This window comes from Ascidiella aspersa, chromosome 2 (assembly GCF_963924565.1).
Source record: "Ascidiella aspersa chromosome 2, kaAscAspe10.2, whole genome shotgun sequence".
NCBI classification, from domain to species: domain Eukaryota; kingdom Metazoa; phylum Chordata; class Ascidiacea; order Phlebobranchia; family Ascidiidae; genus Ascidiella; species Ascidiella aspersa.
The window spans coordinates 34209438-34232061 of NC_139448.1; the positions used below are offsets into that span (position 1 = coordinate 34209438).

Consider the following 22624-nt stretch of genomic DNA (forward strand, 5'->3'; position numbering starts at 1 on the left):
AATAAATCCAGTTATAATTTTTTTAAGAAAACAACTTAATTTAGCACAGCCAGAATTGAACAACCAGTGTTCACCTTTGAACCATTTTTGTTATCACCAAATAACTGAAATACGTGCACAATACACATACATGTTCAACAACTACGATATAGAAGTATTTCGGAGTATTTTGATTTTGTTACTAAAATTTGAACTATTTATTTTTCATTTTTTTCTTAACATAAACCCTTGTATTTTAGACAAAGCGTATATCTTATCTACAGTTTTTTGCAATCCACCCTTGTGTGAACTGCCAGACTTCGTGGGCATCAATGAGTCAGGTTCTGCGAGCAATTGCAACCTCCAACAAGTACATCCTGCTCAGCAAAGATCCTTATCACTTGGGTGTCTACCTAAACCGATATATTGCAGTCGTCAGAGGTAACCTGTCATGACTATGTAATACCCTATCCCGACCATCTTGAAAGTGTATGCATTATGTACAGTTCGTTTAATCTTAAGAAACTGATTTTTTTTAATTTTGGTATAACAAATTTCGTAAACAACCTCCGTGCCACACCTATTACTGATGTCCAATGCCAAATTACTCACAAAATAATTATTTCAAAAAATCGATTAGAGTTACGCCAAAATGATATTTTAAGTCAGTAACTTTACCAGAACTGATGATACCTCTTTCGGCCTAACTGCAGTATTCTGTTTTTAAATATAGTTGATTTAGATCATTTTATACCTATTGGTTCGCCAAATACTCCGCTTAAACAGGTACCGGTACTCATACATAGGCCACTACACAAAATCTGCGCATTTTGATAAATTCGCAATTTAAAAAAGTTTTATTTGCTTTACTAATGCTTGCAGGAAGCCACTACCCAGTCGTATACGGCAGCTCGACTGGTGTGGCCGCCATCAAGAAGCTGGCACACACAACAATAACCCACACTCAAGGCCACACTGGCTTACAGCCTGGTGCTTGGCCATGGTACACCAGTATATCATCGGTGTCGGCACTGCTGGGAGACCCTGTGGGACAGGTATGGCATTAATGGATAATATACCTTACTTAACTAAACACTTGTATAAAGTGTTAAGCACAAGACATGGTTAGTATCTAGAAAGGATGTTGGATTTTGTTTTCGATACTGATATCACATATTTGAGGCAAAAAGTAGCGTGATCCGATCTGATACCGAATTACAGAATTACTACAGTCAAATAAAGCATTGCTTGCGTTTTAATTTTACATTGTATTAGAAAATTTACCTTTTAAAATCGAAAACTCTACGTTGTATGCAGGGCTGGGGAGCCACCGTAAAATAGCATTAGCTCGGCTCCAGCTCCGGAGCCATCAGGCAATTATTATATGGCTCCGGCTCCAGCTCCAGAGTCGTAAAACTCAATCCTTTGGCTCCGGCTTCAGCTCCGGAGTAGTAAAACTTATATCCTTTTGCTCCACAAAAATAATAAAAATGGCTCCGGCTCCGGCTCCAGCTTCACAAAAATAATAACAATGGCTCCGGCTCCGGCTCCGGCTCCGGCTCCGGCTCCGGCTCTAGCTCCAGAGAAATTGCTTAGCTCCGGGCTCCGGGCTCCAGCTCCGGCTCCGGCTCCCCAGCACTGGTTGTATGGCAAAATCAAAGACGGAGTGTACAAATTTATTTAGTATCGAATCACACTCGTGTCACGACTTACATTTCTATTTCCTAACCTTGCACCGTCTAACTTGTGTTAACTGTAAAAGCTTAAGAAGAATTAATATAGTTATGATTACCTCATTTTGAAATAGGTTGCACAAAGTGAGACGAAGATGTTTTATAAGTCAATTGTTTGACTTTAACGTCACATTCACTAGTATTTTTAAAACAGTGTTTACATTACATTGTAAAACGCACTTTTACTTGAGCACCTTTTTATTTTTTTTACGCCACCACCCAGTTGCTAAAGAACATCGTCGGGGGCGGATCTCTTATCAACCATGCTTGGATCCTAACCTCGGCCAGGCTGTTCAACTTCGTGCCAAGAGTCGACGGATGGATGGGTCAATATCGCATCGTCATCGGTAAGTAGCTGCGTCATATTAATGACGTCATGCTATTGTGGTACCTTCGATAGAAATCCAGTTCAAGATGTTTTTGGTTCTGTGTAAAACCGCGGTTTCGCGTTAAATGAAAGAACAAATTTACCGTTGTCGATAAATTTTAAACTGTAATATAAACTTGAACAGTGTTTTTGGTCCCCCAAATTTCTCCAGCGATTTCCCAAAATTTGGACTTGCTACTACAGTAGCTATTTTTTTGTATTTAAATGAAACACTTGCGGTCTCTTAAAACTACTTAGCGGTGTCACCCAAACCAACCCTTAAAAAAACCCTGAACTTGAACATAAACTTTTGACGAAATGTACGGGTTAAAACCACACGCACTTTGTTTGACAAAAGCTGGAGGTTGCTTTTGTTTGTCGCAATAGTTGTGTTATCTATTTACCTATAACTATGAGTCATTTAATTATTTTGTTTTTTGAAGTAAAGCATGTCCTTAGCACATGAGTGAAACATTCTTGGGAAGTTGTATATTATTTGACGTACATGTTCCAAAACCCAACCTTAAAATACCAATGCAACCTAATTCTTGCCTTTGTAGTATTAAAAGGCATTAAAACGGCATACTGCTATTTAAATATTTAGTTATGGGCTTCATTTTTTCAACAAGTGAAAACTTTTCTAAAACTTCTTTTTTTCTTTTTCTTTGTCATTTATTTTGTAAAGTAGAAATCTTACCTCATTTTTTTCCAAGAAAAATGGCCCCTTGTTTCACACAAAGTGGCAAAAATACGTTTATATTCCTTCAAGGCGCCACCAGTTTAACAGTGCACGCCTTGCGAGCGCCCACTAGCGCCCGTATATTTGGATCAGCTCGGGTTTTGATTCATCCAAAATTTGCGGTGGCTCTTCAGGCTTTTGAACACGAGGCAACCGACTACGACGTCGCTTTGGTGAGTTTTGAAGCAAGATAGTAGCGTAAAAAGTAATTTTCTCACAGGTAGTGTTGTATTTGCCAAATTAAGGGTTTGTTATTTTCCAGTGTTGTAAATAATTTACTTTGAAATAACTTCAAAGTAAATTATTTACAACACTTGAAAATAACAAACCCTTAAAAGTCCCAGGCAGGTCGTTTGTAAAATAAATTAGATTTAACATAAATCTGTTTTAAAAATAACAGGATAAGTTCCAGTCCAAGCCATTGCCAGAGCAAATCAATTTCAAGTCAAGTGTTCATATAAAAATAAAACGTTAAACCATTAAATTGATAAAATGGTCTGGTTATGAACTCAATTGAAAATACTTAACTCAACGCCTATTGTTTCTTGTGTACAAATTGAGACAAAACCGTCAATTTTTGTAAAAAATATTTAAAGAAAATACATAATTTTAACCTATTTTTTGAAAGTTTTTGACCTAACGACTTAATTCCAAGTCTATAGTCATTTGTCCAAAATACTTAATTTAAGTCAAGTCATTTTGGCATAAAAAATCAAGTCAGGTCTTTTAAAAACAATAAAGTAAGCGCACTAAAGTCAAGTCATTATCTTAAGGCATTATAACACTGTTATTTTCAAATCCGCATTGGCTCAGAGTACATTGACTTGCTTTAACTACGACTTGACTGGGACTTGGCTTGTCATTCATTCAAAATGACTTGCCTAGTTATTTCACAGATCACTTGACTGCGTTTAAGTCATTTCAAATTGACTTGTTTTCAACACGGGCTTTTAAAGAAGGCTTACAAATAGAGCAACCAGCTAATAGTGTTTGGTCCTTCAGATCCGCATTGGGTCGGAGTACGTGGTCTCAGGTACCAGCTTGTTAGCGGTGAGTTCGACTGGTTGGGTGGAATTTAGCAAGTACGTCCATCCCATCAGCCTTCCTTGTAGCGAACACAGCTGTGTGGACAAGATACTGCAGAAAGCGGGAAGTCAGGCCAGCGGAGATGTGTTGAAGTGTATGGCGGAAGGTACGTTTAGGTGGTGATTATTTGTTCGGAAAATGTTTTTTTAAGCATATAACAGTTTGGGTTTCTAGTCAGCCGTTAAAAAAATATCAAGGCTCATACACAATGGGAAAAGTTGTATAATCGTTTTGACTAAATTCATTTTTATTTGATACGTTTAGGTGGATGGATTTGGGCTGGTTGTAGAATATTTGAATCCCCTGTGTTTTGACTGTTAGATGAAAAAAATATATAAAAAGTGTTTCGAAATAACAATATTTTATTCAAAACGTTTCATAAAATGGAATTGGGTTAGTTGACTTTTCGCCCATACGTAATATGTAGCATTGTGTGTACATTTGTACAAAATCATATTTAATTACAAACACTCGTTTTCCTTATTTTCCATGTTTGTCGACTATCGAATCAAAATGTATAACATAAACTTCATTTCAGACACAGGAGAAAAATGCTTTACGTACCCAGTTTTAAAGAATAGCTATATTACTCTGCTAAGACGTAAATGTTGTTGAAGGTATATAGATACGGGTCCACCTCAACAAAAAACATTTTCCATCAGTGTTTTTTTTTAAGGTGTTTTGGGGGACCGAAACGGTCCCCCAAATTTTTCCAGCGGTTTTCCAAATTTTGGACTTGCAACGTTTTGGTATTTAAATGAAACACTTGCGGTCTCTTAAAACTACTTAGCGGTCACCCAAACAAACCTTAAAAAATAACTGTTTTCCATCATGCTTTGTAAAACAAAAGTGAAATTAAAATCATTTTATAAGGCACTTCGTATATTAGTGTGTTATTTAAAATAAGATGAGTTTTTCAAAAGAAAAGAGATTATTAAAAAACAATTATTGTGACATCAACTCAGTATTGTGACATCAACTCTGAAAAACTTCAAGTCAACTCTAGCCATGCAAACCAACATTTTTTGGGGCTTCGCGATAAAATAGGTAAATAAACCCCTGCTCTAGTCTCAAAGCTGATGGCCATTTTATATATTTGGAATCGCAACTAGAAATAAGCTGCCAACAGCGAATGAATCGAACTTAGGGGGGAAAGCGTTTAATGATTTCTACACAGGCTTAACTTTAAACTTTACTTTACCAACAGAAAAGTGGATGCTCGACTCTCAGAATTCTGCGCTTTTCGCCGACATCGGGATCGGCTACAACAGAGCCTTGGACAAAGAAAACGGATCCCATTCAACCGATCATCTTCGCCAGGAACTCTTCACCCTCGATCAACGTCAACAGTAAGTCACAGTTACATTTACACCTCAATGGAAGTTGATTTATTTGAGACAGAAACTTCAAAGCAGTTCGACTCGAATATTGAGCTTGGGCTCGCCTAATAAAAGCTATAGGTCGCCGCCGTAGTGTTATAGGTTACTTTCGTTGAAGAAACTGTTATATTTTTGTCAAGAAGAACAGTAAAAAGTGTTGTTGTGTGTTTTCTGAATGAAATGTACAATAAAATTTTATTTTCTCGGATTGTAAATATTTGTTTGACTCAATGAGGGTTCAGCAAGTGGCGTAGGATTATTATGAACAGAATGGAGCCAAGGCACTTAACCTTTCTTACATTAACGAACGATCTTAATTTCTCGGGCAACTGTTTGAGTGTTGTTGTAATAAATTCTGTGATGCTTTTTGTTGACAGCTTCAGGTATTATTTGCTGTTTGAAAGTCTGCTGTAGTGTTTTTTTCAGTTTATGTAGCAAGGGAGATAGAACTGAGTTTTATTTAGAAAAGAAACCCTAAGTTTGGTTATTAGCATTTAATTAAAATGATAACAATTTCTTGAATTTTACTGACATCTTTGTACAGAACATTGGTTTGACAACAACTATAGTTCTCGCTTATTTTTGACATCAATGGTGTAACTTAATTAAGTTTGGTGAAATTTTTTATTTAGAACAGAAGCTCCCTGTTTGTATAGTTTGTATTTCATCCATCTGATATTGATTTGGCTATGTTTGTCTAGGAGTAAAACCGTACAGAAAAAATAGGCTAACAACAATGACTATCGGGTTACTGCAGTGATACATACACTTTTTGTTATATTATTTTATATGCAAAGTTTTTATTTATATGCAAACTTACAGCAAAAACGAAGCAACTTACATAATACATAAAAAAAACAATGAAGGTGTTGCTCTACAGATTTCCCGAGCTGTATATAGAACGGACAATGGATATAGTTTACCACATATTAAAGTATTTTTTAAATTATTTTCAATCAAAAAAGTAAATTTCCAGTTGTTTTCACTGCTGAAATCCCCCCAAAAAAGCTTTTTTAACTAAACTGACATTACGAAGAAGAACACGAAAGCGAAATTAACAACGTACAGAATTGACATCCCTAGTCAAGAGTAAATGAAATAAGTTTGAAATACGTCAAGACTTCTGTTGTCTCAAAAACGAATCTCCAGCTTTTTAGCAAAAGATCTCGTTCGTAAATCCGAAGAAAATTTTCAGCTTCTTCGCTGTCTTGAGATGTGTCACTTTTTTAAAATAAATGAAAATTACATTATAGCTTAAAGGCTGGAGGTTCTAGTTAGACGTAGAATGAATAACAAAACCCATACTGAAATAAGTAGCAAATATTTCGAAATAATACTTTTATTCTAAGCGTTTATAACATGCTACCTTCTTTTGTATAGCTTTAAAAATCACACACGATTGCTAAATTTAATTAGGTAAAATTGTTTCTAACATTAATGCCAACTGCTGGACAGGTTTAAAAAATATAACCTTTTTTTACGTGCAGGTATGTGCTAGATACCTATAGGTTTTGATTACCACCTTTTTTTGAAATATTTATGACTAGCAGTACAAATATAAACCAACCTGATAACAGCAACCACGATCTTTCCATGCGCCACGCAAGCGTCTTGTAACTTGCTCACGTGAACCAGGTTGGGTTCGACATGTTCGTAAACATCACGTGACGTTCCCACTTTCAGCAATAACTCGTTGTCTTCTGTAAAGGTTTTATAAAAGTGGTCATAAAATGTTTTATCTGTATAAGTCAGAGGAATCGAATTACACGTGGGCTATATTTGTCTTTTACGTAATTTCTTTAATTTTAGTTTGGAATATCCCCTGTTGTCTACCGAAAGAAAAGCAGTATTTAGCGTTAAAAGAAACAAAAAACGGTGTATGAACTAAATAATCAAAACTAATTGAATAGTTGTTTCTCGACTTGCTCCCCTCCAAGTCTGTTGAGCTCAGTCGGTAGAGCGCCGGTCCCGGTATGATCGGACGTCGTGAGTTCGAACCTCACCAAAGACTAGTTGTTTTTCTAGCCTGGCCTTGCCTTTTGATAGACTGATTTGAATAATCTGCTATGGCTTTCGGTGTACTTTTGATATAAAAGCTGTTATCGTTGGTCAAAAAGCGACTTCAATAGGGCTAGATCGCAGTTGGACACGATTTGTGTAAATCTTTCAATAAACTGAATGAACTTTTAAATTCTAATATACAACTTGACTCAAGCTTGCGAAACGCCCAGTCACTTCTTCATAGATAAATGCTATGGTTTAGCAAAACTCCTTTCAAGGAAGCATGATTATATTGCCCTGTAGAATCTTTTAAACTCCACAAACCTATAGATAGGAGATGAAGGTTGTCGTTTAGCACGAGAGCTTTGATTGTATTCGGTGAAAGATGCTCGGTGTCAATGGTTTCTTGCTTGGTGACGTCATATACTTCACACGTGCCTTGCTCGTAGTTGAATGCAAGTAACATTCCTTTGAAAAACGTTTATAACTTCAAATGAATAGTTTATTAGTTTCACCTCATGGCTATGTTACGGTACTATAAGTGGCTGGTTCAGATTACGACTGGCGGCTTGGCGTCGATGGTAATTAACTGATGTCTGGTTTGCTCGTCTTTCTATTTCACGCCCGACCCAGTGTTGTAAACAAGTCATCTTTAAGTGACTAAAGTTCCAGTCAAGTCATTTGTAAAATAACCTAAAAAAAGGCCAAGTCAAATTATTTTTGAATAAATAACAAGTCAAGTCCCAGTCTAGGCATAATTAGAGCAAGTCATTTGCAAGTCCCTTGTCGTAAAAATACACGTTACGCTATTACAATTAGTAAACTCGTTCAATTATGAGCAATATCTAAACTAAATAGTTTTAAAACGCAGTAAACAGCAAGCAAATTGTTTTATGTGCAAAAATTATGATAAATAACAAAATTTTATAAAAAAATATTAAATGAAAAACTTCATTTTAAAAAAGTTCATTTGTCTGAAACCCTTAAGTCAAGTCAAGTCATTTGAAAACACTGACTTAAGTTCAATCAACTTAAGTCATTGACTTGAGTCATTACAACACTGAAAATTTATATTCTTGTTAAAGTAGCACATAACCTAAAACAAGGGCAGCTGGTATTCATTAAAGCGCGATCCACTTGCAAAGTTGGATCCACTGTAAAGAGGTTTAGTAAACATCGATGAAGTGCCGCTAATTAGCAACATTAAAGTAACAAAAATGCCCAAGCAATTGCGCCCAATTGGCCCCACACACAACTGACCCTGTTTGGCCTGTCATTAAAGGTGTAAATCAAATGGTACCAGGCATGCAACTCAATTGATAATTCTGAGGGGATAGCCACTAAATGAATGATTGCCAATCAGGTGGCACTATATAAAGACAAATCGTTTTGATTCTAGACAAGCTTTCGTTCGTGCATTATCAGGTCAAAATAGAAATAAAAGCACAAGCGCGAGTAAAAGGCGATACGAATTTACAATATAGTGTCACCTGATTACCCTATATAGAATTAGACAAATATAGACATTTACATAGTACAATATGATTTATTGTAATTCTATAGCAAGAATTCTATTTCGATTTTGACTATTGTTATTTGGCAGTTGTAATTCCAATATAGTTTCGAAAAACCGAAACAATTTTCGAGGTTCATGTGTAGCACCAAAGCTTGTGTTACCTTACCATTTCGCTTTGCTGCATCGAACGAACCATTTTTGCAAGGTTTAAGTTTGTTAGCTTTTCCATCACTTCCGCATATCTCAGGATGCAGATTATTCTCTGTTAATGTATTTATTCCTCCAACCGCATAAATAGTATCTGCGGAAGAACCCAAAATAACAATCGGCGAAAAAACAAATAACTATTGCATATACATTTATTTTCACATTGACCCTCACTCGATAAGTTGAATTTTGTTTCAAATAACAAAACATACCGTTTAAGACTGTAACTCCACACTTTCGAAGTTTGGTAACAAGATATCCATGTTTAATCCAACCAGCAGAGGGATTCTCCAAATCAATACGGTAGTTGTAAATTGTAGGCGGCTCTTGGGTATTATCAAAACCAGCAATTTGATAGACATAGTTCTGATGGGCAACAAATCCAGCTTCACAGTTTCGTTCTGTCCTCGCCTTAAGCAAATATTTGGAAAATGTGTTAAATGATCCCTAGGTTAAAATTTATTTTTTCTGGGTGCATCTAAAATATGCAGGATGACAAGGTACACAAAGATCGAGGAAACATAAAGTATATTGCGATTCCTGCGATCCTGTATATTTGACATGCACCGAATTTTGCTTACTGAAAGTATTTTATCTTCCCTAGTCTTTAGGTTGAACATTCTCAAAATAGTTGAATCTTGATTCATCACCAAAAGTCTTTGCAAAGGATCTGAAAATGTTAAGTGATATTTTGATGAGTAAATCTGTCTAAAGCTTTATGTCTTTAAAACCAGCAACATACGTGTTTAATATGCAAGTTAGGTTTATTCCCGACTTACCCGGTTGTGCCATTGATTTGTACTGCGCGGACATTATTTCCAAAAGCTCGGCGGCGCATTTCGGGAATTCACTGCAAACCTTCTAAATAAATCATGAAAAATAACTCATAATAAAAACGTTCGTACTACAAAATCCCTTCTGCAGGCCAAGGGTTCTATTTTAAAACTATATGATTTCTTATCACAAGAAAAAAAATTTAGTTTGCAATAAAAAACAAACGAATGTTTACAAACAACATTGCATATCTTTAGTAATAAAAATAAATTGGATTCGCACGATTATTGCTGAAATTCCGATATTAATCCAAAACAGATACCCGATATTTTAGATTAAAGCTACCTCAATCCGATTTGACACCAAGGACGTCATTATTAAGCTCAAACAAACTAATAGATTAAATCGTTATTATCGGACATCCCGAGTTGTGACAACGATTATTTTAGTGTGTTTGAAGAATTAACAAGCAAAATACCTTCAGTTTAAAATCCTCTGCCCAAAACCTCAATTGGACGTTCTCCCAACTCTTCAGCAAAAACAATTCTCCAAAATGTTTTTTCCTGTTTTCCAAATCAGCCAGGATCCAGTTTTGCAGATGGCTTAATGCAGCCTCTTCCGATTCACACTTGAAAAATCAAATGCAAAGTTATATTAAAACCCAGGAATAAACAGTCGAGTCACTTTTAATAAGGTATGTCTGATACTTGATATTTCACCCCGATACCGATACCCGATATTTTGAATAAAAAGTATCGCGATTCGATCCGATACAAAATGACGTCACTACTTTGCTCGAAGAAGCAAAATAAATCAAATTGTAACGTTTAACGATAATTATTATTTTTAAGATATTAAGTTAAAATTGGCCTTTGCTTAAAAAGTTAAGTTACCTTCGGTTGGTAACCTACTATTTCTTGATAAATAAACGATTCAATCGCACCATTGGATCGTAAATCACGGCAGATATTTTTATATTAACTTGACAACACAGCACCGATACCACCCTAGCATCGTCAGTCTACTTGTAAACACGTAATTTAAAAAACGCACAGTTTGAGCATTGATACTATAGGTGGTCCATTTGTTTGTTTTTCTCTTTTGGACTGTATCTTCTGCCACTGAGTATTGGATGTGAGTCAGTTGTGTAATGCTAGCATTTTGAAAGTCATTTTGAAATTACTTAAGTCCCGGTCATCGTATCCGATCCAAAATTATCGGACATCCATAATTTTAATTATGATGTCATTAAACACTTTACGTATAACAAATCAAATAAACGCAAAAAAAGCATTTTTTTAATAATTTTACAATATTATGCTATCCTTATTTAATATATTTCCCATATGTTTTAATAAATTAGCTTGGCCACGTTTTCTCTTACGTTGTTGGGAGGTGTAATTTGCATGAGTGCTTTCATGGATCCAAATTCCAGCAAAGAAATGGTCGCGTCGTCTTTAAGAATCGGGAAATCTTGTTTCATATACAAATCGCACTTTTGCTCCAGAAGGTTTAATCCGACCTTTCTTGTTTTGTTCCAGATCTTTAAAGCGTTTCTTGGGTTCAGTTTTGGCACCAACAGGTCGCATTTCCTTTCCAAGCCTGAAATCACGAGTTTCGTTGAATTAACAAGTCATTTTGAAATAACTTAAGTCCCAGTTTATTCATTTGTAAAATGCCTTCGTAAAAAAAAGTCTTTCTGACTAAATAACAAGTCAAATCCCAGTTGTCAAACTTAGTTCTCCAAGTCAAATCCTTGTAATGAAAATTAAACCGCGCATCCGAATGTAAGCATTAACTCAACTAAAAATATCGTTAACGCAGCATGCATCGAGTACAATGTTTTATGTGCAAAAATTGTGATAAATACCTGAATTTCATACAAAATGCTAAATGGAAACACTTCATTTCTTGCTTCATGGAAACACTTCAGTACTTAAGTCAAGTCAAGTCATTTGAATATCACCTTAAGTGCACTTAAGTCAAGTCACTACAACACTAAACCACGTTTTGACACCAAGGAGATGTGGATATATTTAAGTTCCTTATGCGACCAACTCTAAATACACGGTGAGGTTGCAAATACGACATGATATACGTTGGGATTCGGGCCGCATTATTATAGTTTTTTACTTACTGGAAATTAGAAGGTAATTGGCTGTTGCGTAAATATCAAACACATTTTCTTGGTCGATCTCGATTTCACCGGTGTAAGCGAAATTTAAGATTGTCTCCATATTTTCAGCACTCACACCTTTTATTTCAAAGCTGTCTTTGTATTTCCCCGACATCTGGAAACAAGCCTTAGTTACAATATGTTATTATCGACTAAGGGTGTACGATATTATCGGCTCCGAGCCGATACTCGATATCAAGTGATGAAATAAAATTCTTAACCGATAATTTAGTGGTATCGGTTCCCGTCTGATAAAAAACTAATATAGGAATTTCAGTCATGGGTTGCAACTAGAAATGTGTGATAAAATCTGATCGGAGCCGATACCCGATACCAAGTTGAAGTATCGGTACTCGTCCGATACTAGAGCGGTATAGGTGCCATTCAATAGAAACTTAATTGAGGAATTTCAGTCAACTAGAAATGTATGATATCATCTGATCGGAGCCGATACCCGATACCAAGTTGAAGTATCGGTACTCGTCCGATACTAGAGCGGTATCGGTGCCAATTCAATGGAAACTTAATTGAGGAATTTCAGTTATCTAACAAGCATTTTCCACATTGAAGGGCATTTTTAGATAGCAATACTGCAACAAAGCCGAATATAAGCTTTTCTGTGCAAAATCATTTTTTCTTGAGAACCCTAAAAAAACTACGTTTGAAATTATGTCGGTTACATTTAATTAATTTGCTGATTTTACCAAAATAATTAAAACTATCCTTGAAAAGCATTTTCTCGTTTGGCCTATTTTACCATGGTAATGACGTCATTTGGTATTGGATTAGAAGGCCATTTTCCCAAACCTTGGGCATCGTTATCGAAATAAAATACAAAAATCGAAAATAAAATTACTGGATACCGCGATTTTGCTTTTATAAAAGTACCATGTCAGGTTTATATCAATACCTTACCAATTTAAACAAAAAATAATTCGATTCGGCAGCATTTACATATCCTACCTCGGTAGTAAACATCGCCTTGAAAAATTCTGACAGCGATGCAAGAATGTTCTTATGTACGGGAAACTCCCTACCGTCGCATTTTAGTTTCGCGTCTGTGAATTCCTTTGCATTGCTGCGGTCGCTAGAAATTGCAAACTTTAACATTACTCCTTTAATTTACAATGTACACAACAAGTATCTAAATGCGTTAATTAATTGGTCTTGTAGCTTAGGCTAGTTTCTTACCTACTACAGTAGTAGGTAAGAAATGCCCCAAAACTAGATTTATATTTCGTTTAACTGTATTATTATGTAACTTAACGCCAGTAGGCCTAACTAACTGACTAACGAACTTGTTTGAAAAGCAATTAAACTATGGCCGTAAAATTTTGATTTGGTAAGACGGGGTAACAGCCATATACGATTTCATTTGTGGGTAAACCTAATATACTCGAAACATAATTATTCATCGACTCCAAAATGTTATGAATTGTTGATTACGAAATGATTACGAAAAAGACTTAACCAGCCACGGTAAAATCTATAGTAAGCTTTAGTGTAGTATAACAGAACTGGTAAAACTTGCTTACCTGTTTAACCAGCTCATAACTGCTTCGTTATGAGCTGCCTTTGAAAGCGAATCCATTCTCTTATAGTCGTTTAAGTGCAACTGTTATACCGGGAGTATGCAACTACCCTTGTTCTAAGCATCGCGGTAGCAAACAGAACGAAAGTTTGTTTTCTTATTACCTGACTGTAACTTCAACTCCTATCAGATATAACTTTCATTCACCTTGTGTGCAACGAGTTAATAACTTTACAACCGTACTAGACAGGCCTGTGCAAAAAGCGGAACTATTCCTCTGTTGACTCAAGGCCTATAGCTAACAACTTCCCGTGACTGGTTTCGCATAGAATTTCTATTTTGAGTTGTACATAGAATAGTTAGGCAGCTAGTATTGCTAGTAAACCTTATTATCGAATCGGGATTCCAGCAACAAAACTTTATTTGTCAACAAGTTAAAATGTTTTAATGTTCCCATTTAATGAGTTGGTGAAATGTGACTTTGTGTTAGTAAAATCAAGTTTTTTTTCGAAATAACTTGGCGAATTTTAAATATGTTCTAGTATGTCTTAGCCCAATTTGATGAAGATTTTCAGCTCAAAGCATCTTACGTTTCATCGCACACTGATATGACAATTTGGCAAACTTATTAAGTCGTTTTGTGCTTTGTGTGAGTCGGTGACATCTTTGTAATGTAGCCTTTGTATTGAATAAGAAACACATGTTCAACCGAAAACTTTATCTTAAGACGTAAGCCAACTGTGTGCTGTTACTAGACATTTTTCGTTATGACGTCACACTGTAGACCGTTGTGACGTCTACTATGAAAAGCATTCCTATCCCAAAAAGCAAAAAACCTCGTGGAAGAACCTGGCAATGACCACCAAGGCCACGTTTTAATGGGTCACTTTACCTACATGAGGTATCATACGAACCCTTCCGACCGACTGACTGTAAGCGGAGTTAGCAGGTATAACGCACCAGGAGGTTATAATTACGTTTAAAAATTTATTCTATGTTCGTTTTTCTCTAGTCGAAATCTTTATTTACCCACCAATATTTGCAACAAATCGACAAACGCGCGTAAGCATTTGTGATGAAAATATTTTGTTTCAATATTTCTGAATAGTCGCTTAAATGTATGTTCGTCCTATCATAAATAAAGGAAAACGGTAATTCGTACTTGCATTAAAATACAGTTTATTATAACACAATTTTAGTTTCCCAGGCTGGTGTGTCCTGCTGACTAATTTTATTTCAACAAGCTTAATCCGATTATATATATCGCTATAAGGTAAGTGCAAAATCAAACAAGCAATCTTTGAAAGATTTACACGCATACGTGTTCACCAACTGTGATCTAGCTTTGGCCAACGATTACGGCTTACGTATCATAGTACACCAAAGGCCATCGCAGACTAAACGAATCTGTCGATCAATAATATTCAAGCAAGGCAGGCAAGAAAAACAACTAACCTGCGGTGAGGTTCGAACTCATGACCTAGGCCATACCGAAACCGTCCCTCTGCCAACTGAGCTCAGATTCGAAAGGTAGCGAGTCGAGAAACAATTATGACGCCAATGTTTGTTAAATTCTGTTAGTACAAGCATCTTCAGATTACATGGGATGTATAGATCTACAGAACTATATCTCTTAGAGAATGATACACACATTTACGTGTTCAACAGCTGTGATCTAGTCCTACTAGACCCACTTTTTAACCAACAATAACGGCTGACGTGTCATAGTGAGAAACATTTCTAATATATGGGCACCGATAGTGAACAATCACTACAATTCTAATCACTACACGTAAAAGTTGGAGACCGTGCTTAAGGTGATATGTCAGTTTCAAAGTTGTTTCTTTATAGCTTTGGGTGAACTATTTGAGTTTTAATTATTGCATCAGTTTGGCTACTTGAGTGTAAATGGAAGAAGTTTAAAGTATTTTGAAACCTCAGTGGTTTCGAAAATGAATCTCCACTTCGGTTGCGACAGATCTCTCTCATACATTCGAAGAACGCTCTCACTTTTCTTGTTGGTTTCGTCTTCGTTTTCACTAAAAAATGACAAAGGAAAAGTATTTTGTTAACATTTGTCAAGCAAAAATGCACATTTTTATCAAGACATTTTAAATTGCAATACCATACAAAGCGTAGTAATATATCATCGAATGTTTTTATAGTCTTCAGTTTTAAAACATCTAAAACCACAACATTTTACTCAAATATATAAAGACTTAAGTCAAGTCATTTGTTTAAGATACTTTAAAGCAGTGGTTCTCAAACTTTTTTAAAAAAATTACGCAACGGTCCCCCCCATTTTTTTTAAATTGCTAACGGTCCCTTGAACAAAATAACACGTTGTTTTTAATGGTATCAAAATGGGACAGGTGCACTTGCTTCTTTGCTATCAGCTCGGCTATATTACCCTTCTCGAACAAACCACTTTATTTAAGTAAAGCAATCATGTACAATTTTAAAACCGTTACCGTACAGCTCACAGCTCACGTGGCAACGCAGTAGCTGTAAAAACGTAATTCTCAGTAGCACAATGCAACAATGTGACGTCACAATGCACAATTTAACTCGAAGCGTACAATAACGTGAATGAACAACTAATTAGTTTGTTTGGAAAAGTAAGTTGCCTGAAAATTTTAATGCAGAGAAAAAAATCTTCTTTAGGAGCGTCGTGTTGATTTTTTGTTAGGTGCTTCGCGGTCCCAGAAAATTGTCTCGCGGACCCAAAAGGACCGCGGACCCCAGTTTGAGAACCACTGCTTTAAGGCAAGTCAATCCGTTGTACCAAAAAGACAAAACTAATACAAGAGATTTAAAAGAGTCATTACATTGCAGCACAATAAAAACACCAGTAGGTTTAAGTCAAAGTTTGTAATAGCGTGATCGTTATTTCGGTTGACTAACCCGATAGCAGCAACCACGATCTTTCCATGCGCCACGCAAGCGTCTTGTAACTTGCTTACGTGAACCAAGTTGGGTTTGACAGTTTTGTAAACACCACGTGACTCGTTAACTTTCAATATCAACTCGTTGTTTTCTGAAAATGAACAACAAGAAAAAATCTGCCGTCAGTCAAAAGCAGTGTCGTTATGTCAAATCAACAGTTATCATACTGGGCTGTGTGAGAAAGAGAAAGACAGGCTATAGTTTGTATGGGCACTGATTTAAACATCAGGGTGATTGTTATACATTATTTTGTTTTTAATTTTTAAATATGTTCAAAAAAATGTGTTTTTAAATTTTAAATGTTTTACAAAATGAAGGAGACCTCCGTTACTTTAAGGATGTAAATAGTATACCGCCTGGTCAACACGTCTTTAAAAACGTTTATTTCAATCAATAATAATTAAAACAGAATATTATAGCCTATCCGCTGTTGACAGCCCAAAATCCTAAATTTTATATCAAAAATGAATAGACAACACGTGGAGATTTATTGATTGGAAATACGGAAAACCTGCCAATTGACAGCATAAACAATTTATCCGCGATGACGATTGCCTTAACCGTGTTTGGAGGAATTGTTTCGATATCTGTTGTTTGCTTTTTCGAAACATCGTACACCTCGCAAATTTGTTTCTCGTAGTTGAACCCAAGCAGACTGCCTAGAAAGCATACTTTTTGTCAGTGTTGTAAACAGGTCATTTTGAAATGACTCAAGTCGCAGTCAAGTCATTTGAAAAATAACTTAAGTCCAAGACAAGTCTTTTGGAAAAATAAGATGTCAAATCCAAATAATTGGTTGCCCTCGTCAAGTCCCAGTGAAGTCATTATGGGAGCAAGTCAATTTCAAGTCATGTCATTGACATAAAAGTAAAATAAATGTTAAACTATTAAAAATAGTAAATTACACCGAATATGAGCAACACGCAGTATACAACTAGAAAAGTGTTTAATGTGCAAAACTTGAGATGCATTTTAAATAAAAAACATTTTATTTAAGTTACTTGACAAAATTACTTAAGTCAGATCAACTAATTTGAAAATAGTGACTTAGGTGCAGTTAAGTCAAGTCAATGACTTAAGTCATTACAACACTGTTTTTTCTAATATAACAAAAATCTACAACCTTTTCTTACTGCTGCATCGGAAGATCCATTTTTTAACCTTAACACATTCTGGTCGAAGGTAAATCCAACCGCATACACGCAACCTAAAATATGTCAGTCAGGTTTAGCCTACAAATAACAGTTAATCTGTGTTGTAGCATATCTTTTAATAAAGTCGTTTCAAAACCACGTGAGCACGTCGATTTCACTACAATTTAGCTTCATAAATTTTGGCTAAAATCTCTAAAATTGCTAAGCAATGAATTTAGTAGTTTCAAATTGGATCGTGGCCACTAGCAGCTCAAGAATTAAGTGAATATTTCCAAACAAAAATCATTAAACATTATACGATCTTCTTAGAAGCTTTGGTCAGTCGAGACTTTGTTATATCTAATCAAAATTGTTACTTGCAGTAGCTTGTGTATTTTAACCAGATTTTGCATTACTTCTAAATTTAAAAAATGATATCTGTACCACACGTGTATGTTTTGACTCCACAATCAATTTACCTGTATTAAAATGGCTACAAACAATACGACCTAAAGAGCAACAATACCTTAAGCAGAAAAATCTATAAAACCATAGTAATAAAACCAACGAAACTTACCATAGTAATAAAACCAACGAAACTTGGGAGAGGGTATGGGACGATCGGGGGCCATCGGTCTGGCATCGGCCGTTTTGGTGACTACGTTTGGACGCCCTATTGTACCGGGCGGTTCGGGTGCCGCTGTTTTGGCAACGGCTTTTTGGTCCTGTTTGGGTTTATTGGTGGGTAATGGGTGGGGTTAGAAAATGGGTTAGTGTTGAAATTATTAAGGGAGTTAGTGATGTATTTAGGGGTTGGTTTTGAGGTTAGTTAAAATGTTGTAAAGGCCTAATTCTGGCCTGTTAGGACTTACTCCGGTTTATTCGTTATTACGACTATTAAGTATTAGTCCTAATTTGGTTTTATTTCGAACTGTGTTTTATTCCGACCATTGAGGTTATTCCTATTTTGGTGTTTTGGCTGAAGTCCAATAAAATCGCTTTAACATACCGTCCAATGCCGCCAGTCCGCAATTTTTGCGTCCGCTGGACAAACGGCCACAACGTGTCCACTCACTGGAAAAACTCAGGATGTAAAGCCTCAGAACTTGGGGAAACAATATTTCTGGATCCCTTGCGTAGCCACCAACCAGGTAGCAGTAGTTGTTGTAAACAATCAAGCTTGCATCGTGACGCGGTTTCGTCCCGGTCCATAGCATCGTGATTACTTTTTTAATATACATACATAAAAGCCATTTCTGCCTGTCGATCACTGTTCCGCGGACGCGTATATAAACAATAAAACTCAAAGTTTAACAACCCGAGTAAAACCAGGATCAGACATTTTTTAAAGGAGTATATGTTTCGCCTAAATAAGTATTTTGTTACGTATATGTATTTTACTTGAAAAAAAAAAAAAACACTTTTGCGAAACTAACAACCATATGAAGACGTTTAGCGTGTGATAACGCCTTCCGCATTAAAACAACCACATTTTGCCCTTGTACACTTAATCCAATTCTCAACGATTAATTTTAGATTAATTTTGAGGATTTAATGTCATTTATATTACCTGCAATTTGAATTCTTTAACCCAAAATCTAGCACGGACATTCTGCCAGCTACGAAGCAAAAACAAAACTGCAAATAGAGTTTTCCTTTCTTCCAAATCGAAATCCGTCCAGTTTTGCAAGTGGATTAACGCAGTTTCCTCAGACTCGGCCTAAAGTGTAAATAAGATATACAAGGATAAATATTATAAGTTATACCAGGGCTGCGGGACGGGTAAAAAAAACGAGTCCCGAGTCCGACTTCCGAGTCCGACTCCGGCCAATTGTGCGATTTCGTCGTGTCTAGCTCCGACTCTATGGCATGTATTTCATCAAAATAAGATTGATTTTCAGCAATCCCCTTATAAAAGTGTCATATAATTCATCCACTCACAATACCTGTTTGCAAAATATCTACCATTTGCTATTCCACTTTTAGAATTTACAGTTGGCAATATCAGTTATAGAATTTGGTACTGTGCGTGCACACGTCTGACTCGGGACTCATGTAGTCTTACTCGAGTCCAGAGTCCCACTCCGACACCGCAATCCTAAATTACACTATCGCTGATGCGGGCCCAAAAATAACGGTACGCAATCGTTTGCTTTGCAAGAAACTTTGCTTATTAACATATGAGATCGACATCAATGGTATACTTGGTAGCGCGCGAGTACTAACCAACAAAAACTAGTACTATCAGATTTCCCCAAATCCTGATTTGTGCTTAACCAAATGTCATGCTGCATATTTTAAACCAAGTACATAAACTATTGACTCACGTCATATGGTGTTATATTGATCAGCGCTGTCACGGAACTAACGTCCAACGATTCAACGGTGCTGCCGCCTTTGATAATTGGAAAGTGTCGTCTTATATAAGCAGCGCATCTTTTCTCCAGCATTTTGTAGCCATACTTTCTGGCGTTATACCACTTCTCTAAGCAGTTGTTCGGTTTGAACGTCGGTGTAATGTAGTTGCAGCATTCCTTCTCCAAACCTATAAGGGTAGGGTTGTATTTCAATATCAAATATCAAGAATGTCAGCAGGGTTTGACAATATTTATAACTGAGAAGTGAAAGATTAGATTAAAGAAAGAGAAAAGGATTAGATCAGAACAAAACTATATAAATTTGGACCAAACTAAACGAGAACCAAAGTTCAGTTAAAGCGGACAAATTAGAATACTCGATAATTAACCACTACAATACAGTGTTATTTGTATTGAAGGTGATCTGAACATGACGTTTACATGTTGCGACAAATACACGGTTATTAGAAGAGGTATTTTCATATCTTGTTATTCCTGACAGGAACAGTTCATAAAGTTTACGTAACGTCTTGAAAAAACGTTGACAAATTTGCAGTCTTTACCGCTATTTGTTTACTCCGGGAATGTTTTACATTATATACCTACTGCACCAAGGAAAAATGACAAAACACATTACACACATTAAAACCACCTACTCGGCAAAATTTAAATGACTTACTGGGTAGAAGAAAGTAATTAACCGTCGCATAAAGGTCGAACACACTTTCTTTGTCGATCTTGATTTCACCGGTGTAAATAAAATCCAGGGTCGTTTTCAGCGTTCCAGCACTCACACCACTGATGGTAAATTTGTCTTGGTTTGAATCTGACATCTGTGCAACCCGATACTACGTCTCAAGGTGGTTATGAAAACATTTCAAAAATAGTTTTAAAAAAAAATAGCTTAAATAAAAGTCTTTTTCGGTGTTGTAATGGCTTGAGTCAATTAATCTAAGTTTAATCATGGGACACCGTTTTCAAATAAATTGATTAAATTAGATCTTTTGAACACACGACTTAAACTTAAACCATGTAGCCAAGGGATGTCCAATCCGTGGCCTTGATGTTTACGTGCGGCCTATTCTAACTTTCAATGGGCTTTATTTTTAAACAATTGTTTCGACCATCATTAAAGCGTGTGGAACGCGCAGTATTTGGTGTACATATAAGCCTAATCTTATGTTTTTTCTAAGACTATGTCGCATTTCAACATCCATCGAACACTTGTGCACCCATCATTGTTAAGCAATATGTGTGTTTTTGCGGGCTGTTTTAAGGAAACATATCAGCACAAAGGTGTCGTACCATGGCATGATACGTTATGTAAACTCAATTTTTCGCGCTTCGCGCGTTAAGGCCGAGATTTACTTGCATCTTTGCGCACGAGTACATTTTTTGTTTATGAGGGTTTATGACGTCACGATATGACGTTACTTATGACGTCACACCTTTAGTTTAATAGGTTTTGCGGCCCATCGAAATTTCTAAAGTGGCAATTCGGCCCATTCTGCTAAAAGGTTGGATATCCCTGGTGTAGACAAAGACTTGGTTGTAATAATGTTTCTTAATTAAATGCATTCTAGGGATGAAATGATTTGATTATTTTAATAGTTTAAAACATTTATTTTATGCTCATGGCTTGAGTCATTTCTTAAAAAAATAAATTAGACTGGAATTTGACTTATAAATGTTGAAAATGGCCTGACGTAGCTTAATTCCTGAAATCACTTGTTTACAGCAATGGTTTTATAAAATGGTCATCAGTTAACGAGCATTTATTATTACTGCGGGCTCCGAAAATACTCGGTTGAACATGAATAGATTGAAATGCTGCGACACACTCACCTCTGTTGTAAATAGTGTTTTGAAAAAGTCAGACAGCAAACTGAGAACTATCTTGTGGACGGGGAATTCCCTACCGTCGCACACCAGTTTCGCGTCTGTGAATTCGTTCGCGTTCACTCGATCACTGGAAAGTGAAAAGGGCTGGTTTGCCTTTTAAAATTCGCGAGTTACTTTTTACGGTTGTTTTTCATTTTAGTATTTTGTTTGAGTAATACGTTGTCTCGATAAAGCCTTAACTATTGATTATAATTCTTAACAGAGTAAAATTTGGCCATACAGCATTTTTTAGACTTACATTTTCAGACTTTTAGTTATAACACAAGCTTTGTACAAAAAACGAGCTTTTCTCTCTTTAAAATCTAAAAAAGATTTTTAACAAATGCCAATTTTGGTATTTTTTTAACGGAAAAAATAGAAATGTTCAAAACCAGATCCCTAAACTATTTAGTTACATTATTCAACAGTCAACATAATACGATTTTAAATACAAAGTTACTCCACATTTATAACGGAATAGGTAACATGTTCACCTGTCAAATTTCCTTAAAAAAGTGCGAAGGTACTGACTACTAGCTCCATCAAACGAACATCTACTTTTTTCTATCGTCATTGTTGTCAATAGAGTCGTCTAGTTAAACTTCGTAATATTGAAACTGTTCAACATGGTAACACATTGTGAATTACGTCAATACACTATTAAACCTTAAGCTTACAACTTTCTTAACAGGATTTAATCAGCTCACACCAACTTGGCTGCTAACTTGAAAGTAAAATGCTCTGCTTTTTGACTAGCCTAATGGCTTACTAATTTATACTCACAAGTAGGGTTAAAATACGATACGAAACGCTCTTTGT

General features: G+C 35.9%; 3 protein-coding genes across 10 annotated transcripts in view; 1 reads left to right on the forward strand and 2 right to left on the reverse strand.

Annotated features, from left to right (window-relative positions):
- The window catches only part of LOC146165445 (cubilin-like), a 72832-nt gene that overhangs the window by 10872 nt on the left and 39336 nt on the right, over positions 1–22624 (forward strand). The window contains exons 12-17 of the mRNA XM_083380928.1: positions 240–420; positions 862–1034; positions 1936–2059; positions 2849–2991; positions 3821–4010; positions 5112–5253. Of these exons, the coding sequence (XP_083237054.1) occupies positions 240–420; positions 862–1034; positions 1936–2059; positions 2849–2991; positions 3821–4010; positions 5112–5253 (953 nt within the window). The remainder of the gene's footprint in view (positions 1–239; positions 421–861; positions 1035–1935; positions 2060–2848; positions 2992–3820; positions 4011–5111; positions 5254–22624) is intronic.
- LOC146165446 (kelch-like protein 12) lies at positions 6294–13775 on the reverse strand. Of its 2 annotated transcripts, none has more exons than XM_083382451.1 (12): positions 13493–13775; positions 12921–13044; positions 11919–12072; positions 11166–11383; positions 10260–10409; positions 9787–9865; positions 9589–9677; positions 9220–9418; positions 8967–9101; positions 7609–7752; positions 6851–6983; positions 6294–6504 (listed from the first exon to the last, which is right to left on the reverse strand). In XM_083382451.1, the coding sequence occupies exons 1-12, from the start codon at positions 13546–13548 to the stop codon at positions 6363–6365; spliced, it is 1623 nt and encodes a 540-aa protein (XP_083238577.1). In that variant the 5' UTR covers positions 13549–13775; the 3' UTR covers positions 6294–6362. The 2 variants fall into 2 exon arrangements, with proteins under 2 accessions (XP_083238577.1, XP_083238576.1); XM_083382450.1 differs by having other exon boundaries at positions 9787–9868.
- On the reverse strand, positions 14016–22544 carry LOC146165447 (kelch repeat and BTB domain-containing protein 8-like). Of its 7 annotated transcripts, XM_083381683.1 has the most exons (8): positions 22300–22544; positions 21770–21893; positions 20604–20757; positions 19895–20112; positions 18145–19287; positions 17558–17641; positions 16393–17093; positions 14016–15527 (listed from the first exon to the last, which is right to left on the reverse strand). In XM_083381683.1, the coding sequence occupies exons 1-5, from the start codon at positions 22377–22379 to the stop codon at positions 19129–19131; spliced, it is 735 nt and encodes a 244-aa protein (XP_083237809.1). In that variant the 5' UTR covers positions 22380–22544; the 3' UTR covers positions 14016–15527; positions 16393–17093; positions 17558–17641; positions 18145–19128. The 7 variants fall into 7 exon arrangements, with proteins under 7 accessions (XP_083237809.1, XP_083237811.1, XP_083237810.1 ...); XM_083381685.1 differs by having other exon boundaries at positions 16393–18792; positions 19138–19287; XM_083381684.1 differs by having other exon boundaries at positions 16393–18837; positions 19138–19287.